A 23489-nucleotide genomic window follows, 5' to 3' on the forward strand; every position below is an offset into this window, starting at 1 on the left:
CTAAGTGTCTGACTTCAGCTCAGGTCATGATCATGGTTTGTGAATTCAAGCCCTGCACTGGGCTCTGTGCTGATGGCTCAGAGCCTGAAGCCTGCTTCAATTTTGTCTCCCTCTCTCTCTGCTCCTCCTCACACTTTGCTTCTCTCTTTCTCTCAAAAATGAACACAAGAAAGAAAGAAAGAAAGAGAGAGAGAAAGAAAAGCTTGACTTGAAGGGAAAACTATCTAGGATTCATTTAGAGTAATTTATCCTTATGTAAAGACAGATTGCCCTATATGTAACAGCTTCATATAGTTATAAAAGAAAAACATGAGAATTCGCCATTCGAATAAAGTATGCAAGGATTTTTATGCTGTTCTTTTTTTATTAAACATTGAGAGAAAAATAACTTACTGGAATATAAAGATAAGAGCTGAATGAACATACCACTAATGGAGAAAGGGGGTATTTTCACAGAACCAGCATTTTTTCCCCATCCCATCTTCATTTGATGTCAATCAAAACATACCATTGGCCATTTAATTTAAAAAATACAATATACTCATGCACATACACATACAAAATGAAAGAACAGAGAAAACTATACTGTGGTAGTCAGGATGTGGTAGAACCAAATTGCGGTTTCCTGAGAATGTCGTGGTCTGGAGGAACAGAGTTCTGGAGTAACGTAGTCAGTTCTCTTTTTAGTAGATGCCTGCTGTCTGCTGCTGGAACACATCAATTGTACCTTCATCCTCCATTTCCAACTGTGCAGGCTTGTCTGGTTCATTGACGGGCTGCCCATCAAATCAGAATCTAATCTGCCTTACTGACAAACCCTGCCATTCACAATAGGCTTTCATTAGTTTACTAAGTGGTTTATGTCTCTTAATCTTAAACTGCATCATAGAACCATCCTGCCCTGTCACCTTCAAATTAATATGATAGTTGTCCTCAGTCTTTACTCCTTCCTTGGGCTTTTCATCAGCCACAGTAAACACCAGAGTCTCCTTCGCTGCTGCTTCACAAGAGAGACACCTGGTATCTCAGGGAACCAGCACACAAGCATCACCAGGAGAGCAGCAGAAGGAGGAGGCAGGAGTGGAGGAGGGAGCAGGCATGCCAAGAAGGTCTGTTTGTAACATATCTCGATAACACACATCACAATCTTTTCCAAATTTCATAAACATTTTACAGTCCATAAATTAAGAAATTAGCTCTCTTAAACATGCTGCAAGTATTTTCATAGTTTGGTGTTTATCTTTTAACTCTGTTAATGAAAGGTTTTACTGTTAGAAATACAAAATGTTATAAACAGGTAAATTTATTAATCATTTCTGTGACAATTTTTAATTCTGGTGTAAGTTTTGAAAGTGGGCTTTCCTATCCCAATATAAAATAGGTTTCCTTACTACTTTCCATTTTATGAAGAATTCCAACTATTTTTAATTAATTCTGTTATAAAGTAGTGATCTACTTATCACTTTTTATGCAGATGAGCATTCTTTCTTCTTGATCTTTATCTAAACCACCATTTAATGAAGTGGTCACATGAGATCCTTCTGTAACAGAAGTCCTCCTTTTAAAATTTAACCTCTTTTTTTAATGTAACTGTTCTTAATTATAAAAAAGATGTGCAAGTCTTTATAAAGAGGCTAAATAAATGGAGTCTCCTTGTAATAGGAAGAATTGATACCCTACCAATGTTAACCTCTTCTAAATTAAACCTACAGATTCAAGTCCATACAATAAAAAAAAGTCCTACCAAACATTATTTAGGGATTTAACAAACTGATTCCCAAATTCATAAGGAAGAGCAAAAGGTCAAGACACTAAGAAATCTGTATTCGTCTCCTATGGCTGCGATGACGGATTAGGGCCACAAACTTGATGTTCTGCGTTACATTCACTCATCTTCTCTCTGGTATCTACAGATCAGTGTATTCTATTAAATGTGGGTGGTTATTGTTGGGCTATCAGATAGAAGTTTTCTAAAAATTAGATGTTATATAAGAGTCATGAAGATTTCTTTCAATAATGAGGGAAGATTATCTGGTAACTTCTGCCATAATGCCATAAACATTTTTCAGTTAAAGTGCTGTTTTTGTTTTTATTTTTTACATTATACAGACTTTAGGTTCTGAACCAATTTCTCTGCATAGGTACTAAAGACAACCCAAGGTCTTTTTTCTTTCTTTCTTTTTTTGCAGGTTGTCATTTGTGTGTGTGTGTTTTTTAATTTACTTATTTAAAATCAAGTTAGTTAGCATACAGTGTAATATTGTCTTCAGGAGTAGAATCCAGTGATTCATCACTTACAAATAACACCCAGTGCTCATCCCAACAAGTGCCTTCCTCAATGCCCCATTTAGCCCATCCCCCTTCTACTTCCCCTCCAGCAACCCCGAGTTTGTTCTCTGTGTTTAAGAGTCTCTTATGGTTTGCTTACCTTTTTTTCTGTCTGCTTTTTCCTTCCCTTCTATGTTCATCTGTCTTGTTTCTTAAATTCCACATGAGTGAAATCATATATTTGCCTTTCCCTGACATTTCACTTAGCAGAATACATTCTACTTCCACCTACCTTGTTGCAAATGGCAAGATTTCATTCTTTTTGATCACCAAGTAGTACTCCTTTGTATATATATGTATATAAACATATATACAACATCTTTATCCATTCATCAGTCAATGGACATTCTGGCTCCTTCCACAATTTGGCTATTGTTGACAATGCTGCTATAAACATAGGGGGGCATGTGCCCCTTCAAATCATCATTTTTGTGTCTTTCAGATAAATACCTAGTAGGACAATTGCTGGGTCATAGGGTAGCTGTTTTTAATTTTTTGAGGAACTTCCATACTGTTCTCCAGAGTAGCTGCCACCAGTTTGCATTCCCACCAATAGTGCAAAAAGGTTCCCCTTTCTCCACATCCTCACCAACATCTGTTGTTTCCTGAGTTGTTAATTTTAGCCATTCTGTCAGGTGTGAGGTAGTATCTCATTGTGGTTTTGATTTGTATTTCTATGATGATCTGATGAGCATCTTTTCATGTGTCTGTTAGCCACCTGGATGTCTTCTTTGGAAAAGTGTCTGTTCACATCTCCTGCCCATTTATTCACTGGATTGTTTGTTTTTTGGGTATTGAATTTGGTACGTTCTTCTTAGATTTTGGATACTAACCTTTTATCTGATATGTTATTTGCAAATAGCTTCTCCAATTCAGTCAGTTGCCTTTTAGTTTTATGGATTGTTTCCTTGGCTATACAGAAGCTTTGTATCTTGATGAAGTCCCAATAGCTCATTTTCGTTTTTATTTCCCTTGCCTCTGGATACACGTCTAGTAAGAAGTTGCCGCAGCTGTGGTCAAAGAGGTTATTGCGTGTTTTTTCCTCTAGGATTTTGATGGTTTCCTGTTTTACATTTAGGTCTTTCATCCATTTGAATTAATTCTGTGTACGGTGTAAAAAAGTGGTCCAGGTTCATTCTTCTGAATGTCACTGTCCAGCACCATTTGGTGAAGGGACTGTCTTTTTTCCATGGATACTCATTCCTACTTTGTTGAAGATCAGTTAGCCATACATTTGTGGGTCCATTTCTGGGTTCTCTATTCTGTTCCATTGATCTGTGTGTCTGTTTTTGTGCCAGTACCATAAACTGTCTTGATGATTACAGCCTTGTAATACAGGTTGAAGTCTGGAATTGTGATGCCTCCAGCTTCGGTTTGTTTTTTGTTTTTTTTTTCAACATTACTTTGGCTATTCGAGGTCTTTTCTGGTTCCAACAAATTTTAGGATTATTTGTTCTAGTTCTTGAAGAATGCTAGTGTATTTTGATAGGGATTGCATTGAATGTGTAGATTGCTTTGGGTAGTATAGACATTTTTTTTAATGTTTATTTTTGAGAGAGAGAGCATGAACAAGGGAGGGGCAGAGAGAGAGGGAAACAAAGAATCTGAAGCAGGCTCCAGGCTCTGAGCTGTCAGCACAAAGCCCAACATGGGGCTCGAACCCACGAACCACGAGATCATGACCCAACCCGAAATCAGACACTTAACCAACAGAGCCATCCAGGCACCATGGGTAGTACAGACATTTTAACAATATCTGTTCTTCCAATCCATGAGCATGGAACATTTTTACATTTCTTTGTGCCTTCTTCAATTTCTTTCATAAGCTTTCTATAATTTTCAGCTTACAGATCTTTTACCTCTTTGGTTAGTTTTATGCCTAGGTATCTTATGGTGTTTGGTGCAAATGTAAGTGGGATCGATTCCTTGACTTCCCTTCTGCTTCATTATTGGTGTATAGAAATGCAACCAATTTATGAATGTTGACTTTACATCCTGAGACTTTCTTGAATTCACATACCAGTTCTAGCAGTTTTTAGGTGGAGTCTTTCAGGTTTTCCATGTAGAGTATCATGTCATCTGCGAAGAGTGAAAGTTTGACTTCTCCCTTGCCAATTTGTATGTCTTTTATTTCTCTTTGACATCTGATTGCTGAGGCTAGGACTTCCAGTACTATGTTGAACAGTGGTAAGAGTGAACATCTCTTTCATGTTCCTGACCTTAGGGGGAAAGCTCTCAATTTTTCCCCATCAATGGGGAAACACCAAAGTCTCTTTCTAATCAGGACATTGACTTAAAATGTTTTTTCTACCACCATCAATTGAAAGAAAATTGTTCACAAAAAAGCAACTTTGTTCTCATACCTAACATATTCATTCTTGAACTACATAATGTTTACTGAGCACCTGTTATATGCCAGACATTATACTATATCCAGAGACATGAAGATGAAAAGACATACCTCTGCCCTCAGGAAGGTTAAGAGATAGTCATACAAATGAATACACTGTAATAAAATAACCAAATTACTAGAAGTAAATAGCACAGTGTAGGAAAAGTTCCTATGCCCATCCGATGGGGACGTCTTCACCAAAGCTATGAGCCTTAAAGGAAGAGCAGAAGCCTTCAGGTGTTAAGAGTGATTGGTGGGAAGATATAATACAACAAATATCATTAACAAAGGTACAGGATCACAGAAAGCAGTTTCTCATTCAATATTGCTGAAATGTAAAGTAACAGAGAGGGATAACAAGAATTAAAGAAGACACTGTGGTAGACAAAGATACATATATGTAGGTAGGGACACTTAAGACTTTGAGGTGTCTGTGGGCTACCCTTACATCCACTTATTTTTCTGCCACATTGTCAAAAATCAATTTCATGTTTTAGTAACTTGAAGAATGATGCCATTTACAGAAATACATTAAAAACTCATTCAGATTATACAGACATGTGAAATTAGAAAGAATAGATCTAACAAACATACTTAATGCCTATTTCCTATTTTCTCCAAGATCTATTTCTATCACAGGATCCTTCTAAAGGAAAAGACGTTAGATAATATATGAACACACATACATATACACATAAGCTGTGACTGAATTTAGATGCAAGAAAAAAAATTTTTTTTTTTTAAAAGTACGTTTTGTTTTTTAAGACACTGAAAACTTAACCCAACATGTTTCTCTTTTCACTTTAGCCACCAGGAAACCTAAGAACCAAATTCAATGCCTGAGATCTTTAATCAGCTCATTTCTAGAATCTGATAATGTTTCCTTTCTTTAAGTAGTGGCTATTTAGTTATCTTTTTTATCACTAAGCATTCTATTCCATGTTTTATGAAGGCCTATAAACCATGTAAAATTATTTAGATGCAATAAAATTTTTAATAAAAAGTAAATGTTAATGCAGAGGCAGCTCACAGTATTTGAAACAGTTTATTTTAGTAAGCAAATTAATCAGGAACATTTATGTAAATAATCTGCTCAGTAAATCACTTCTTCCTAAATACACAAAGATAAAGTATTTCAATTAGGTCAAATTAATTTTTCAAATCAGTAAGACTCAAAGAATATAAACTAAAGACTACATACAAATTAAAGAATAAAAAAGAGTCTAATGTCATATATATAGAATTACTAACTTTGCATATCGAACCCTTAAAAATATATTCAATTATCAAATCAATTTATTCTTATAAGCAGTTTACAATTCACAAGGACTCCTACAATGACACATTTTCACTCATATCAGTTCAAAGTTCATCTGTACCATTTTTAACTTATTTAATTAATGAACATATGGTACTTGTTTCTGTCCTTATACATTACCATTTATGCCTACCGAATATTCTTTACGTTTCTGATTTAGGATATTTTAATCTAATTTTCCTTGGGAAAACATTAATATATCCAGACTGGAGAAAGACAAGTGTTTTTCAGTCATCAATTGATACTAAATTTCTTCTCTAAATGCAAAAAAGTAAAAAATGGGGAGCAAGTTACTTTGTATAAAGCCAATTTTCAGTCTCATTCATTTCAGAGAACCTCTTATTATCAACATCTGATGTATAATGCCTTGTAAACTTATGTTAGGGTTTTTTGTGGGGTTGTTTGTTTTTTTCAAGGAAGTATGGACATCAGGTAAAGAAAGTCATTCCTGACAGATGGCACACCAACAGGTATGTTGGGACTGCTCCAGCTTACTGACTTAAGAGTTTCAAGGCCACGGTAATGAAGAAAGGGAATTAGGCAGAGCCAGTGGAATCCATAAATTGAGATTATCAGCTGACAGTCTAGGGAAACGAAGATAATTAGAATTCACAGGCAAAGCACCAAAGAAGAAAGAGACACACACAGTGAGAACTCAGTATACTGGGTAAAGTCCCCTTCCTTATGATCATTAAGGAAACTTCCTAAGAGAAAGAACTATGTGAAAGAATTTGAGAGAACAGTAACAGATGCTCACACAAGACTGAGAATAGCACCTGTTTCCAAGAGCTGAACTAAAAAAAAACAAAAAAAAAACAAAAAAACAAAAAAAAAACAAAAAAACACCTCACTATTTGCAGGGCATTCATTGAGCAGAATACTTGGAAAAATGTTGCCTCATAAAAGTAATAATTAGTCCCAGATAGATCCATCAAGAAATCATAAAAACAAGACTTGAAATGCTCAAACTGTTTTCAAGTAATTTAATTGCATCCCAGAATAGAGCTTAAGAATTTATAGGAATACAAAAATACCCAAAAGCTAAGAAGGCCAAATTCACAATATCACCTATCCCAAGATTGGTAGCAGAGAAAGAAGCAGGAAAAAAAACCCAGGATAAGGAAAATAATCAATTGATTAAAACTGACCCAGAAGTGACAGAGGCTAGAATGAGCACAGAAGTATGTCAAGTTACTTTAATTGTATTCCATGTGTTCAAGAAGTTAAAAAAAGACATGCAAATGATATAATTCTATACCCAAAATGAACTAAATAAAAACTACAACTGAGATGAAAATTAAGTAAGATTAATGGCAGACTGCATAAAGCTGAATACTAGTGAACTTGAAGACAACAATAGGAAGTATCCATGATAAAAAACAGAGAAAAAAGAATCCCCCAACATGAAAAGAATGTCCGTTCTTTTCAAGCCAAGAGACCTTCTAATATACTACTACTACTTTCCCAATATACTAATCTAATATTAATACTCTCTCATATACTAATAAATGAAATTCCAAAAAAGGAGGGGAAGAAGAAGTAGGAAAACATGATCAAAATTACTGAAAACGTAAACTCAAGCAAGCTAAGAAGCTGAATGAACCCCAAAAGCCAAGAAATACTAAGAAAACTACACCACGGTACAACTGCTCAAAAACAGAGGAAGAGAAGATCTTAAAAACAGCTAGGAAAAAAAATGATGTTACTTGCAGAGTAAGGATGATAGCAGATTTATCAAAAGTAATGCAAGCAAGGGGCACCCGGCTGGCTCAGTCAATGAAGCATGTGATTCTTGATCTCGGGGTTGTGGGTTTGAGCCCCATGTAGGGTGTAGAGATTACTTAAAAATAAAACCTTAAAAAAAAAAAAGCAAGCAAAAAGATGGGGCGGGGGGAGGGCTGGGAGCCGCATAGGTGGCTCAGTCCGTTGCGCATCTGACTTCAATTCAGGTCATGATCTCACGGTTCATTGAGTTCCGTGCTGACAGCTCAGAGCCTGGAGCCTACTTTGGATTCTGTGTCTCCCTCTCTCTCTGCCCCTCCTCCACTCATGCTCTGTCTCTCTCTCAAAAATAAATAAACAAACAAACAAACAAACAAAAGACGGGGGAATAAAATGTTTAAAGGACAAAGGGAAAAAAGCCATCAACATAGAATTCTAAACAAAGCCAAGTATCTTTCCAAAAAGAGGCAAAATAAAGACTTTTCACACAAACAAAAGCATAAAGAATTCATCACCTACACACCCTCATCATCACAAATAAACATTAAAGAAGTCCTTCAGACAGAAATGAAATGATACTGGAAGGAGGGAAATAACTATCTCTGCAAAGAAATGAGGAGCAATGGGCAATGATTCTTTAAGTAATAATAATTAAAAATCCTTAAAAAATAACTGCGTAGGGGCGCCTGGACAGCTGAGTCAGTTAAGCGCCGACTTCAGCTCAGGTCATTATCTCATAGTTCACAGGTTCAAGCCCCGCATCAGGCTCTGAGCTGTCAGCACAGCACAGAGCCTGGAGCTAGCTTCTGACTCTGCATCTCCGTCTCCATCTGCCCCTCCCACACTTGTGCTCTGTCTCTGTCTCTCTCTCAAAAATAAATTAAAAAAAAAAACCTGCTTAAACAAAATAATATATTATAGTACATTATAAATTTAAAAATTTTGCTTAAGCAAAGCAACATGTATAAGCAACAGTATAACCAGAAAAGTATAAAGACTGAGGGGAGAAATGAAAGTACACTCTTACAGAGTTGTCATACAAAAGAGAAGTGGTGTAAGTGGTATATCACCTAACAGTAGCTCTGATAAGATAGAGATGTTTATTATAAATCATAAAGCAATCACTAAAATTATAAAGTAGGAGATTATGACTAAAAAGTCAACGAGGGAGATTTTTAAAAGAATCATAAATTTATTCAAATAATAGAAAGAAAGAAAAAAGAGAACTAACAACAGGCCAAATAGAAAACAAATAGCAAGACAGGCTCAAACTTAGCCAAATCAATAATGACATTAAATGTACATCATCTATATCTAAATGAGTACTTATTGGTCTGAATCTGGACAGAACAATTCCAAGTAAGGAGATGGAGTCAGTATTCAAACACCTCTCCAGGAGAAAAGTCCAGGACCAGATGGTCTCACTGGTGAATTCTACCAAACATTTTTTTTTTTTTTAATGTTTATTTATTTTTGAGAAAGAGACAGAGCACAAGGGGGAGAGAGGCAGAGAGACAGGGAGACACACAATCCAAAACAGGCTCCAGGCTCCCAGCTGTCAGCACAGAGCCCAATGCGGGGCTTGAACTCACAAGCCATGAGATCATGACCTGAGCCAAACTTGGACGCTCAACCAACTGGGCCACCCAGGCGCCCCCTCTACCAAACATTTAAAGGATAATTACCAACTTTTCTCAGAGAGAAGAGGGAATACTTCCGAACTCATTTTACAAGGCCAGTGTTACTGTGACATTTAAAAAAAAAAAAAAAAAAAAAAAAAGACAAGGACACTGCAAGGGAAGAAAATTATAGGACAATATCCCTAAATAACATAGATGCAAAAATCCTCAACAAAATAGGAATACACCAAACTCAACAATACACTAAAAGGATCATAGCCATGATTAAGTAGAATTTATTTCAAACTTGCAAAGATAGTCCACCATCCACAAATCAATGTGATTCACCACATTAACAAAATGAAGGATAAAAATCAACATGATCATCTATTGAGATGCATTTGACAAAACTCAACATCCACGCATAATAAAAACTCCCGACCAACTGGGTATAGAAGAAATGTACCTGCACATAATAAAGGCCGTATATGACAAGTCCACAGTTGACATCATACTCAATGATGAAGAGTTGAAAGATTTTCCTCTAAGATCAGAAAGAAGACAAGATGCCCACTCTTGTCACTTTTATACGACATAGTATTGAAAGTCTTAGCCAGAGCAATTAGGCAAAAAGAATAAGAGACATCTAAATCTGAAACAAAAACATAAAACTGTTTCTATCTGCAGATAACATAAGAAACCTTAATGACTCTACCAAAAAACCGTTAAAACTAATAAATTCAGCAACGTTGCAGGATACAAAATCAATATACAAAATCCAGTTGCATTTCTATATACTAACAATGAACCATGAGAAAGAGAAATTTAGAAAATAGGGGCGCCTGGGTGGCTCAGTCAGTTAAGCGGCCAACTTCAGCTCAGGTCATGATCTCGCGGTCCGTGAGTTCAAGCCCCGCGTCGGGCTCTGTGCTGACAGCTCAGAGCCTGGAGCCTCTTTCAGATTCTGTGCCTCCCTCTCTCTCTGACCCTCCCCCGTTCATGCTCTGTCTCTCCCTGTCTCAAAAATAAATTTAAAAAATGTTAAAAAAAAAAAAAAAAGAAAGAAAATAACCCAGGGGTGCCTAGCTGGCTCAATCAGTAGAGCATGTGACTTGATCTTGGGGTTGTGAATTCAAACCCCACATTGGATGTAGAGCTTACTTAAAAAACAAACAAAAACCAAAAAACCACTTACAACTCCATTAAAAAGAAAATTACCTAGGAATAAAATTAACCAAGGAGATGAAAGATCTGTACACTAAAAAGTACAGGACACTGATGAAAGAAATCAAAGAAAACACAAATAAACAGAAAGATTCCAGACTCATGGATTAGAAGAATAGTTAAAATGTCCACAGTACCCAAAGCTATCTAAAATTCAATGGAATCCCTATCAAAATTCCAATGGCATTTTTTACAAAAATACAAAAAACAATCCTGAAATTTGTATGGAACCACAAAGGACCTCAAACAGCCAAAGCAATCAGGAGAAACAAAAACAAACCTGGAGACATCAACACTCCTTGATTTCAAATTCTAATACAAAACTAAAATAATCAAAATGGTAAATATTTGCATAAAAACAGACACCTAGACCAATGGAACAAAATTGAGAGCCCAGAAATAAACCACCGCATAAATGGTCAATTAATTTACAACGAAGGAGCCAAGAATGTACAATACAAAAAGGATAATCTCTTCAATAAATGGTATTGGGGAAACTGGACAGCCACATGCAAAAGAATGAAACTGGACCCCTATGTTATAAAATATGCAAAAATTAACAGTAAATTGAAGACGTGAACTAAGATCTGAAACCACAAAACTTCTAGAAAAGCATATAAGTGGTAAGCTTCTTGAGGTTGGTCTTTTTAAATTTTTTAATGTTTATTTATTTTAAGAAAGAGAGAGACAGAGTACAAGCGGGGAATGGGCTGAGAGAGGGAAGGAGACACAGAATCTGAAGCAGGGTCCAGGCTCTGAGCTGTCAGCCCAGAGCCTGATGCAGGGCTCAAACTCATGAACCACAAGATCATGACCTGAGCCTAAGTCAGACAGCTGACTGAGCCACCGAGGCACCTCTCCTTGACATTGGTCTTGATGACTGGATTTGACAACAAAAGTAAAGGCAATAAAAGCAAAAATAACCAAATTACATCAAACTAAAAGGCTTCTGCATAACAGGGGAAAGCAACAACAAAATGAAAAAGCACCCCTCAGAATTTGGAGCAAAGATCTGCAAATCATGTAACTGATAAGAGGTTAATATACAAAATATATAAAGAACTCATACAACTCAATAGCACAACAATAAACAATCCAATTAAAAAATGGACAGAATATCTGAATAGACATTTTCCCAAAGACATACAGAGGGCCAACAGGTAAATGAAAAGGTATGCAACATCACTAATCATCAGAGAAATCCAAATGAAAAACAATGAGATATCACCTCACACGTTAGAATGTCTATTATCAAAAAGAAACAGATATTGGCAAGGACGTGGAAAAAAGGGAACCCTTGTATGCTGTTGGTGGGAATGTAAATTGGTATAGCCACTGTGGAAAACAGTTGGGTGGTTCTTCAAAAAATTAAAAATAGGGGCGGCTGGGTGGCTCAGTCAGTTAAGCGTATGACTTCAGCTCAGGTCATGATCTTGTGGTTCATGAGCTCAAGCCCTGCATGGAGCTCTGTGCTGACAGCTCAGAGCCTAGAGCCTGCTTCGGATTCTGTGTCTCCCTCTCTCTCTGTCCCTCCCCCGCTCACATTCTCTTTCAAAAACAAATAAACATTAAAAATTTGTTTTAATTAAAAACAGAACTACCATATGATCTAGCAATTCCACTTCTAGGTATATATCTGAAGGAAATGAAACCAATATCTCAAAGAGATATCTGCACCCCTTGTTCATTACAGCATTTATAATAGCTAAGACATGGAAATGACTTAAGTTGTTCCAAAGGACGAATGGATAAAGAAAATGTAATGTTTGCGCATGTATACACATAGGTATACACGCTATACACGCTACACATATGTACACAATGGAATATTATTCAGACACAGAAAAAGAAAATCTTGCCTTTTGCTACAACACAGATAGACCTTGAAGGCATTAAGAGAAATAAGTCAGGGAAAGACAGATACTATATGTTTTCAGTTATATGTGAAAACTAAAAACAAAAAAACTCACAAAAACAGAAAAGAATGGGGGTCTCCAGAGGCAAGAGGTGGGGAAAATGGGTGAAAGTGGTCAAAAGGTATAAATTTCCAGTTGTAAGATAAGTAAGTTCTGGGGATATAATAAACAGCATAGTGACAAAGAAAAAAAAATGTACATCTTCCAAACATTTTCATTATGAGACCAATCTCCAAAGCAAAGAGTATTACCAGACATAAAATGATCATTTCATGGGGTGCCTAGGTGGCCTAGTCAGTTAAGCATCTGACTCTTGATTTCAGCTCAGGTCATGATCTCATGGTTTGTGAGTTCAAGTATTGTGTGGGGCTTTGCACTGACAGTACGGAGCCTGCTTGGGATTCTCTCTCTCCTTCTCTCTCTGCCCCTCCCATGCACACACACACTCTCTCTCAAAAATAAATAAACTTAAAAAAAAATCATTTCATAATGGTGAAAATCAATTTATCAAGAGGAAAGAATAATCCTAAGTGCTTGGTACCTAATAACAGAACTTCAAAATACATGACACAAAATCTGATAGAAGTGCATAAAGAAATAGACAAACCCACAATTACAATCAGAAACTTCAGTCTCAATATTGATAAAAACAAGCAGACAGCAATTCAGCAAGGATATAGAAGTCTTTAACGACACTATCAAGCAACTTGTCCTAATTGACATTTTTAGAACAACAATTTTAGAACATTCAATCCAACAGAATACATATTGTTTTCAAGTGCAAATGGAACATGTATCAAGTTAAAACATATTTGGGACTATCAAGTCAATTTTAAAGAAATCAAGTCCTAAAACACGTTGCCTGACTATAATGGAATTAAAGTAGAATTCAATAACAGAACACTATCTGAGTAATCCACAAATATTTGAAGCTAAAGAACACAATTGTAAATGACCAATGGATCAAAGAAGAAATCAAGAGGGAAGGTAGAATGTATTTTGGACCTAACTGAAAATGTAAATACAAAATGCCATAATTTGTGAGATGTTACTTAGGAAAAATTTGTATCATAAAATGCCTACAGTGGAAAAAAAGGTTCTCAAATCAGTAATCTCAATTTACATTTTAAGGAACTAGAATAAGAGCAAATGAAACTAAAATTAAGCCAAAAAAAGAAAAAAAGAAAAAAAAAGAAAGAAAGAATCAAAATCAAAGCAGAGATCAATGAAATAAAAATAGAAAAACAGAAAATCAGTAAAGGCCACAAGCTGGTTCTTTTAGATTTATAAAAGTGAGAAGCCTCTAGTCAAACTGATCAGAAAAAGAGAAATTATCAATATCAAGATTAACAGAGGTGAAATTAGGGGCGCCTGGGTGGCTCAGTCTGTTGGGCATCCAACTTCAGCTCAGATCATGATCTAGCAGTTCACGAGTTAGAGCCCCACATCAGGCTCTGTGCCGACAGTTCACAGCCTGGAGCCTGCTTCGGATTCTGTGTCTCCCTCTCTTTCTGCCCCTCCCCTGTTCGTGCAATGTCTGTCTGTCTGTCTCTCTCTCTCTCTCAGAAATAAACATTAAAAATTTTTTTTTAGGGGCGCCTGGGTGGCTCAGTCAGTTAAGCGTCCGACTTCAACTCAGGTCACGATCTCGCGGTCCGTGAGTTCAAGCCCCGCGTCGGTCTCTGGGCTGATGGCTCGGAGCCTGAAGCCTTCTTCAGATTCTGTGTCTCCCTCTCTCTCTGCCCCTCCCCTGTTCATGCTCTGTCTCTCTCTGTCTCAAAAATAAATAAACGTTAAAAAAAAAAAATTTTTAAATTTTTTTTTAAAAAAGAGAAGTGACATCACCACAGATTCTACAGATATCAAAAGAATTATAAAGGAGTATTATGAACCACTTTATGCCTATAAATTTGACAACTCAGATGAAATGAAATTTCCTTGAAAAAAAAACTACCAATGCCCACTCAAGAAGAAATAGATAACCTGAATAGCTATCTATTAAAGTAGTTAAAAACATTCCCTCAAAGAAAACTGCAGATCCAGATGGCTTCACTGGTGAATTCCACCAAAACCTTAAGTTAAAAATAAAGCCAATTACGGGGCGCCTGGGTGGCTCAGTCGGTTAAGAATCTGACTTCAGCTCAGGTCATGATCTCATGGTCTGTGAGTCTGAGCCCTGTGTAGGGCTCTGTGCTGACAGCTCAGAGCCTGGAGCCTGCTTCAGATTCTGTGTGTCTCTCTCTCTGCCCTTCCCCTGCTCATGCTCCCTCTCTCTCTCTCTCTCAAAAAATAAACTAAAAAAAGTTTTTTAATAAACCAATTCTACATAAATATTTCTCAGTAAGGCTAGCACTACCTGGTATCAGAGCCACAAACATTATAAAAGAAGTACAGGCTAATATCTCTCATGAATATAAATACAAAAATTACAAACAAAATTTTAGCATATCAAATCAAACAATATATAAAAATGACAATACATCATGACCAAGTGAAATTTAATCCCAGGACTGCAGAGTTGATTTAACATTTGAAATCAGTAATTTTAATTCATCATATTAACAAATAAAAAAAAAAAAAAAACCTGTTCATCTCAAAAGAAGTAGAAAAGGCATTAAACAAATCCAACATCCATTCCTGATCCAAACTCTCAGTAAAAATGAAACTCTCTCAACATGATAAATTAAAGGTATCACATTGTATAGTAAAAAAAAAAAAAAAAAAAAAAAAAAAAATTGTTTGCTTTACCCTCAAGATCAAGAACAATACAAGGATGCCCACTCTCACCACTTCTACTCTACACTGTACTAGAGGTTCTAGTGAGTTCAGCAAACCAAGAAAAAATAAATGCAACCACATTTGGAAAGGAAGAAGTAAAATTGTCTTTATTCACAGATGAGACTATGTAAAAAATCCAAAGGAATCTATAAAAAGTTAATATAGAATAACTAAATGAGGTAGCAAGATTTCAGCACACAAGCTTAACACACAAAAAAATCAGGGGTGCCCGCATGGCTCAGTCGGAAGAGCATGAGATTCCTAATCTTGCAGTCCTGAGTTCAAGCCCCACACCAGATGCAAAGATTACAAAAAAAAACTAAAAAAAAAAAAAAATGTATTTCTGGGGCACCTGGGTGGCTCAGTCAGTTGAGCATCTGACTTTGGCTCAGGTCATGATGTGACAGTTTGTGAGTTCAAGCCACAAGTCAGGCTCTGTGCTGACAACTCAGAGCCTGGAGCCTGCTTCAGATTGTTTCCCTCAGTCTCTGCCCCTCCCCCGCCCACACTCTGTCTCTCTCTCTCAAAAATAAACTTTGAAAAAAATTGTATTTCCTTACACTAGCAATGAACAACCAGAAATGGATATAAATATATCACTTACAACAATATCCAAAGTGGAAAATATTTAGGGATAAGTAACAAAAGATGTGTAAGACCTATATGTTAAAAACTACAAAACACTGTCAAGAGAAATTAAAGCTGTATATAAATGGAGAAATATACCTTGTTCATAAGTTAGAGAACTCAATATTATTGTCACTTTCTCCCCAAATTGACCTACAGATTCACCACACTGTGAATCAATATCCCAGCAGGAATTTTTATTTATTTATTTTTTAAAGAAACTGACAAGATAATCTTAAAACTCATATGGAAATGTTAAGGACCTGGTATGGCCCCCACACCCCATAACCCCCCCCCCCCCCAAAAATCTCTGAAAAGGAAGAACAAAGTTGCAGGGACAACACCACTTATTAAGTTACCGTAAAAAACAAACAAACAAAAACCTGTGTCTGTGTGCGTGTGTAGGGAGAGGGAGGGGTCCTGGCTCTAACACAAATAAATAGATCACTGGAACAAAATAGAAAGTCCAGAAATAGACCCTTGTATATATAGACGAACGACTTTTGGAAAAAGCGCAAGGGCAATTCAGTGAACAAAAGGCTGTCTTTTTCAAAAAATAGTTCCGGAGTAATTGGACATCCATTCACCAAAAAAAAAAAAAAAAAAAAAAAAAAAAAAAAAGCCAATCCTATCTCAAACCATATTTACAAAGTTAACTCAAGATGGATCATGGATCTAAAAAAAAAAAAAGATGGATCACAGATCTAAATATAGATCCCAAAGTTATAACTTTTTTTTTTTAATGTTTATTTATCTTTGAGAGACAGAACACTAGCAGGGGAGGGGTAAACAGAGAGGGAGACACAGAATCTGAAACAGGCTCCACTCTGAGCTGTCAATGGAGAGCCCAGCACACACTAGGACTCACAGACCAAGAAATCATGACCTGAGCTGAAGTTGGATGCTTAACTGACTGAGCCACCCAGGCACCCCTGAAATTATCAAATTTCTTGAAGAAAGGATAGGAGAAATTCTTTGTGACTTTGGCTTAGGCAAAGATTTTGGATAAAACATAAACTATAAAAACCAAAAGCATAAACCATAAAAGACAAAATTGATACATAGACCTAATCAAAGATGTTAAGAAAGGGGCGCCTGGGTGGCGCAGTCGGTTGAGCGTCCGACTTCAGCCAGGTCACGATCTCGCGGTCCGTGAGTTCCAGCCCCGCATCAGGCTCTGGGCTGATGGCTCGGAGCCTGGAGCCTGTTTCTGATTCTGTGTCTCCCTCTCTCTCTCTGCCCCTCCCCCGTTCATGCTCTGTCTCTCTCTGTCCCAAAAATAAATAAAAAACGTTGAAAAAAAAATTAAAAAAAAAAAAAGATGTTAAGAAAAACAATCCAAAGACTGTTAAAAAAAAAAAAAAAAAAAAAAAAAAAAAAGCTCTGTAGGCGCACTGGAGTGGCTCAGTCGGTTAAGCATCTGACTTTGGCTCAGGTCATGATCTTCACGGTTTGTGAGTTCGAGCCCTGCATCAGGCTCTGTGCTGACAGCTAGGAGCCTGGAGCCTACTTGGAATTCTGTGTCTCCCTCTCTCTCTGCCCCTTCTCTACCTGTGCTCTCTCTCTCTCAAAAATAAATAAACATTTTTCAAAAATAAAAGAAAAAAAAAGCTCTGCAAATCACACATATGATAAAGTACTTGTATCCAAAAAATATAAAGAATTTTCAAAACTGAATGAAAGCAAACGAATGAAAGCAAACGATTCGACTTAAAAATAAATGAAAAATTTGAACAGACAAATGTTATACAATAGCAAATAAACACAGTTTAAAAAGCTCAGTATTATTAGATATCAAAGAAACACTTAATTATAACCACTATATACTTATTATAGTGGTTGAAATTAAGAAGACTGGCCATACCAAGTAAAGTAGTGTTGGTACATATGTGGAGGAAATCATCCTCATACCCTGCTAGTAAGAATGTAAAATCGTAAAAAACAGTATGGCAATAAACACACAACTGTTATATGCTCCAGCCATTCCATTTCTAGGTATTTATCCAAGAGAGAAGAAAGCAGGTGTCTATAAACAAGTACATCTCACAGCAGTTTTATGTGTAATAGCCCCAAACTGCAAACTCACATATCAACAAGTAAATGGATAATCAAATTGTGGCATGTCTATACAATGGAATACTAGTCAACAACAAAAGCAATATATTCCTGACACACCACAAACAAGAGAGATGGATTTCAAATAAGGCTGAATAAAAGAAACCCAACAAAAAAGTAAATACTGTATAATTCCATACACACACACACACACACACACACACACACAGTTTCACCCAGGGAAAGGAGGCAAGCAGTTGCGTGCAGGGGCGGGAGAAAGGGATTACAAAGGAGCAAAAGGAAATTTTGGGAGGCTATAGATATATTTGCTACCTGGAATATCTGAGTATGTTCCTAATCTTAAGTGTCATAATGGCTTCACAAGGTATGTATATCAAAATTATTCATTTCAAATAAAATGCTTTGAATATGTGCAATTTATTATACACCAGTTATACTTCAATAAAACTGTTAGAAAGAATGATCTAACAATAGTCAATATATTTATCAGCTGAATAAGCACTCTTTTTATTTTTAAATCATTAAGACTGAACTGTTACCTTGCCACAGAAGAAATTAACATTTAGTCAATATCCAATATATGCAGGTCTTATGTTAGCTACTTTATATATGCTAACTTAGTATCATTATCTTAAGGCTTTTATTTGAAAAAAAGGGGTGGGGGGAGAGGATAAAACTTTAGAAACTAGACAAGGCTTAATTTCTATTTTTTAAAAACTCTAACTTCCAGTTCCTACAAATAAAATATATAGCAATATCAATAAACACAGCAAATTTAAATATAAATCCTTCAGAGTCAAGTTCTACAAATTCGGCTGGAATTGTGTTATGTGTCCCAAGCGAACACATGCCAGAGCAAAGTTTTAGATTGTATCTTTAAATTATGTTCTCATATATTTGGATGCACTGAATTCTCTACAAATACCCTGAACGAACAGCAGTTCATTTTAAGGGTTAAAAATATAGTTCAGATGGGACCAAACAAAAATAAAAATCCTGTGTCATTGGCAATGCCCACTTTGCAAACTTGCCCCTACTTTAGAAATGATTTGAAATGACCCTTTCATCTACAATATAAGGTACCTGATTGGTGGCCCTCTAAGATGTCTTACAGCTTTTGTCACTCTACTTTCTCCCATTCATTTTCTAAGGAATTACATTAACCATATTTCAAGCAAAATAAAACTGTAACCATTTAAAGATACAAAATATTTTATTCAATTAATTAATATAGTAGAACCAAGGGGTGCCTGGGTGGCTCAGTAGGTTAAGCGTCCAACTTCAGCTCAGGTCATGATCTCATGGTTTGTGAGTTCAAGCCCTGTGCTGGGCGCTCTCTGATGTCAGCACAGAGCCACTTGGGATCCTCTGTCTCCCTCTCTCTGCCCCTCTCCCATGAGTGAGCATGCATCACAGGTGCATTCTCTCTCAAAGATAAAACATTAAAAAAAGAACAAAGTACAACATTTGTGGTTCTTGTTTTGTTTTTTTATATTTCAAGTTTTTATTTAAATTCTAGTTAGCTAAGATAGAGTATAATGTTAGTTTCAGGAGAATTTAGTGATTCATCACTTACATACAATACTCAGTGCTCATCACAAGTGCTCTCCTTAATACACATCACCCATTTAGTCCATCCCCCACCCCTGCCCACCTCCCCTAAAGCAATCCTGTTTGTTTTCCATAATTAAGAGTCTCTTTTATGGTTTGTCTCCCTTTTTCTTTCTTTCCCCTATGTTCCTCGGTTTTGTTTCTTAAATTCCACAGATGAGTGAAATCATATGCTATTTGTCTCTCTCCGAATGACTTATTTTGCTTAGCATAACATGCTCTAGCTCCAACCACGTCGTTGCAAATAGCAAGATTTCATTCTTTTCTATGGCTGAGTGATATTCCATTGTGTATATATATCACATCTTCTTTATCCATGCATCAATCGACATTTGGGCTCTTTCCATAACAAGTACAACATTTGGAGGTCTATCTTGCACTTCATATCCTGACAAGGTTTCTAAACCTCAGCACTATAGACATTTAGAGCTAGAACATTGTTGTGATGGATTATCTTGTGCAATGTAAGATATATAGCAGCATTTCTGCTACCCACTAGAGGCCAGTATCCTCTCCCCCTATTTGTGACAACCAAAAGTGTCTCCAGACATTATCGCCAGAGGGAAAAAATTGTCCCTGGTTCAGAACTACTGTTCTGAAACTACTGAAGTGTAAAAAGAGACAAACCAAAAAATAGGCTCTTAACTACAGAGAACAAACATGTTTACTGGGCATGTGAGTGGGGGGGGGGGATGGGTAAAATAGGTGAAGGGGATTAAGAGTATACTTATCTTGATGAACATTGAGTGATATATGGAACTGCTGAATCACTACTTTGTACACCTGAAACAAGTATAACACTATGTTAACTACACTAGAATTAAAGATTCGTAGGGGCACCTGAGTGGCTCAATGGGTTAAGCGCCCGACTCTTGGTTTCAGCTCAGGCCATGATCTCACAGCTTCCTGGGTTCAAGCCTGTGCTGACAGTGCAGAGCCTACTTGGAATTCTCTCTCCCAATCTCTCTGTCCCTGCCCACCAGCACTGTCTCTGTCTTTCTCAAAATAAATGTACTTTTAAAAAAATAATAATAAAATAAAAATTTTTAAATAAATAAAAATAAGGCTACGGAAGCACAGTAATCTCTCTTATGGACCTCCTCCACTGACAAGGCAGGGAGTTTGAAAGCACAATATTCTCTATTTGAAGGTTCTTAAGGATATTTTAAGTGTTTATATACAGCATATGCTTCATTTTTTAAAAGCCCATAAATAAAAAGCAAAAGTGTTTTTTCAAATTAGTTTTGTCTTCAAACCAAGGAAGCCAGACCCTACAAAATACCTGACACGTGTGGCCTCTTAATTTAGACCAAGTCACCCAGATGTAAAAACCTTTTACGCCCAAGATGTATGAACCGTTCCCTCACCTCTATAACTAAGGAATACAGCAGTTAATTTAGGAAATGTTAATACTCTACTGGAACTTAACTTTATAGCTCCGACTTTACTCAAGCTACAGTCTGTCCCAAATAGGTGCCAAATTCCATTAAGTCTCCAATTTCAAACTGCAATTATCTGGGATATATCTCCTACACTCACACATTGACTTTCCCTGTTGCACTCTTAGCCAAATCTTTTGTTCAATGACTTAACTCAGAAGTAGAATGAAAATAAAAAGATCACTATCTCAACTATATTAAGATTTATATTTTCTTGAAAACTGGATCTCTTTTTATATTGACAAACTGGATTTAATTGCTTTCTTATTCCACAGGAATAAATACAACTTACCTGTGATAAAGATTTGCTGCCATAAATGTAGGAAGAGTAAAAAAAACAAAGACATGAAATCTGGGCTCCAGTTCTGGCTCTGCTTACTAGCAGCTGGATGACCACTTAACATTTCCAGACCTCAGCTTTCTAATTTGTAAAATAAGGAGTATAATAATATCTACCTCTACAGTTACTGTGAGAATTATAATTTATGTGAAATCATCTTGTAAAACATACAAATGTTGGGTATTACTAGTGGTATCCTGATGGTATGAGTAAACAATAGAGTAGAGAAACATGCAGCAAAAACACAGGACTTACATCACGAATTAAACGTCACTTTTCAGAAAAACACTCATTAGGAAAAGAGCTTGAAATAATACTCTGAACTAGGATTCAGGCATCTGGGTTCTAAACTCAGTTCTGCCAATAACTCTATCAATGCAAAGTAACTTGCCTTTTCACCTCAAATTCCATCTAAAAAGATCCAAGTACAGGACCACATGTTCCATAAGTACCAGTACAGCCCTCATCAGCCTATGAAATGAGCAAGTATCCAAAAGATTCGTTTAACACTATTACCACAATTCAGAGCACTGTTTGGTCTGCCAGCCAAACGGATGTAGAGAGCAACAGACAATAAAAAAAAAACTTAACTAAGTAAAAACAGAATCGTAAACAATTCTCGAGAAGCAAAGGAAGCTATAAACGACTTTGCTTTCTGTAATTAATAACCTTCCCTCTAAATGACAGTAATGATGAACAAGGTACACTAACAGAAGGGCGGGGCTGTTGCCCTAAGATTTTTGAAAACCAGCCACTTCCCAAAGAGGTGTAACTGCTTCCTCGCCCTCGTTAGACAAGAAACTTGAAAGATTAAGGTTTATATTGTTTGAGAAGGTTTTGTTTTTTTTTTTTCACTTGGATTGGGATGGCGGTAGTCACCTGACACATATTCCATAAACACCATTATCGACAACACCAAGCCTCCGGAAAGTCTAAAAGACATCTAAGTTTTTAGAGTAATACTAGTTTATAAAAATGAGTTCGGGCTATTAACTCAAAATTAGATAGCCTTGTGTTAGCGGTGATTAGTATTTGCCAACTGCCAAGTTTTCCCTTCCCCAAATTATCCGCCCCCCCCCGCGCGTCTCCGCGGAGGCGACGCCTCGCCCTCTACTCCCGCACAGCGTTAGGGCGGGAGGGAGAGTCCCCAGGGGCTCCCAGAAAAGTGAAGGCCTTTAGGCGCCGCCACCCCTCGCTCCTCACCGATGACGATGCGCAGGTGCTTGAGACGGGTCAGCGCGTCCTTCTTGGTGTCCAGCACCTTCTGGGTAGACTTCTTCACGTCCCCGTGCGGCTTCTTGGAGAACATCCTGCCGCTGCCGCCGCCACAGCCGACTCGGGGACTCCGGCCCCGGCGGCGGAAAGTGGAGAGAGTGGGCGGGGAGGATACTAGCCTAAGCAGCTCATTCACTCCCCAGGCTTGCGGGCCCCGGCGCAGCCGACTCCTCTCACATCCAGGCCAGGGCCGCCACCTCCTCCTGCCTCGCGCCGCGGCTGCAAAGCACCTTCGGTTCCGGCTCCAATATGGCGGATACCCTCTCCCAGTCCTGCACGGAGCGAGGGAGACCCGGGCAGGTCGGCCGCCGTCGCCTCCACTGCCTCCTGAGGCCGCCTTTCGCCGCCACAGGCCGGGACCCGGGACCGGGAGCCGCGGAGGTGGGGCTCTCGGCGGCGGCAGCACAACTCCTCTCTCCCTGAGGCCCCCTTAAGGTTAAAGCTTCTTTAGCAGCTTAGACCCTGCACAGGCCGAAACGGAGATGAGCGCGGTGATGTGGTTTCACGACTCTGCCGTCGGTGGCGAATGGTCCCCGTGGCAACCGCCTTCTGACGTCAAGGCTTCTTGACGTCATGCCAGCGTGAGATCATCCGTGGCCTTTATCACCTTTGCTTTCCTGTGTAAGGCGCCAAAGGTAGAGCCCGAGAAAGTCAGGGAAAGGAATTACTGCGTGCGCCGTTGTACGCAAAGCTCCCTGAGTGGTGTCGTGTAGTGTTTGTTTAAAAATAAGGTCCTTCATCTCCACTGTTAACCATGTCATAGTAACTTAAAAAGTAGCTCCAAAACATCAAAACAGTCGTGCAATATATTTTAGATGCCAATT

The 23489-nt window shown here is 37.5% G+C and overlaps 1 protein-coding gene and 1 pseudogene across 8 annotated transcripts in view; both read right to left on the bottom strand.

Annotated features, from left to right (window-relative positions):
• The window catches only part of RALGAPA1 (Ral GTPase activating protein catalytic subunit alpha 1), a 264987-nt gene extending 241842 nt beyond the window's left edge, over positions 1-23145 (bottom strand). For all 8 annotated transcript variants that reach the window (XR_006203767.1, XM_042942992.1, XM_042942991.1 and 5 more), the window contains exon 1: positions 22594-23145. Coding sequence is in view for 7 of the 8 variants with exons in the window: in XM_042942992.1 (XP_042798926.1) it covers positions 22594-22699 (106 nt within the window). In the remaining variant the exon portion in view is untranslated. The remainder of the gene's footprint in view (positions 1-22593) is intronic.
• Positions 451-22294, bottom strand: LOC122221349 (annotated as a pseudogene).
• Positions 23146-23489: the final 344 nt, after the last annotated feature.

The sequence above is a fragment of the Panthera leo genome, chromosome B3, assembly GCF_018350215.1.
Source record: "Panthera leo isolate Ple1 chromosome B3, P.leo_Ple1_pat1.1, whole genome shotgun sequence".
NCBI lineage: Eukaryota > Metazoa > Chordata > Mammalia > Carnivora > Felidae > Panthera > Panthera leo.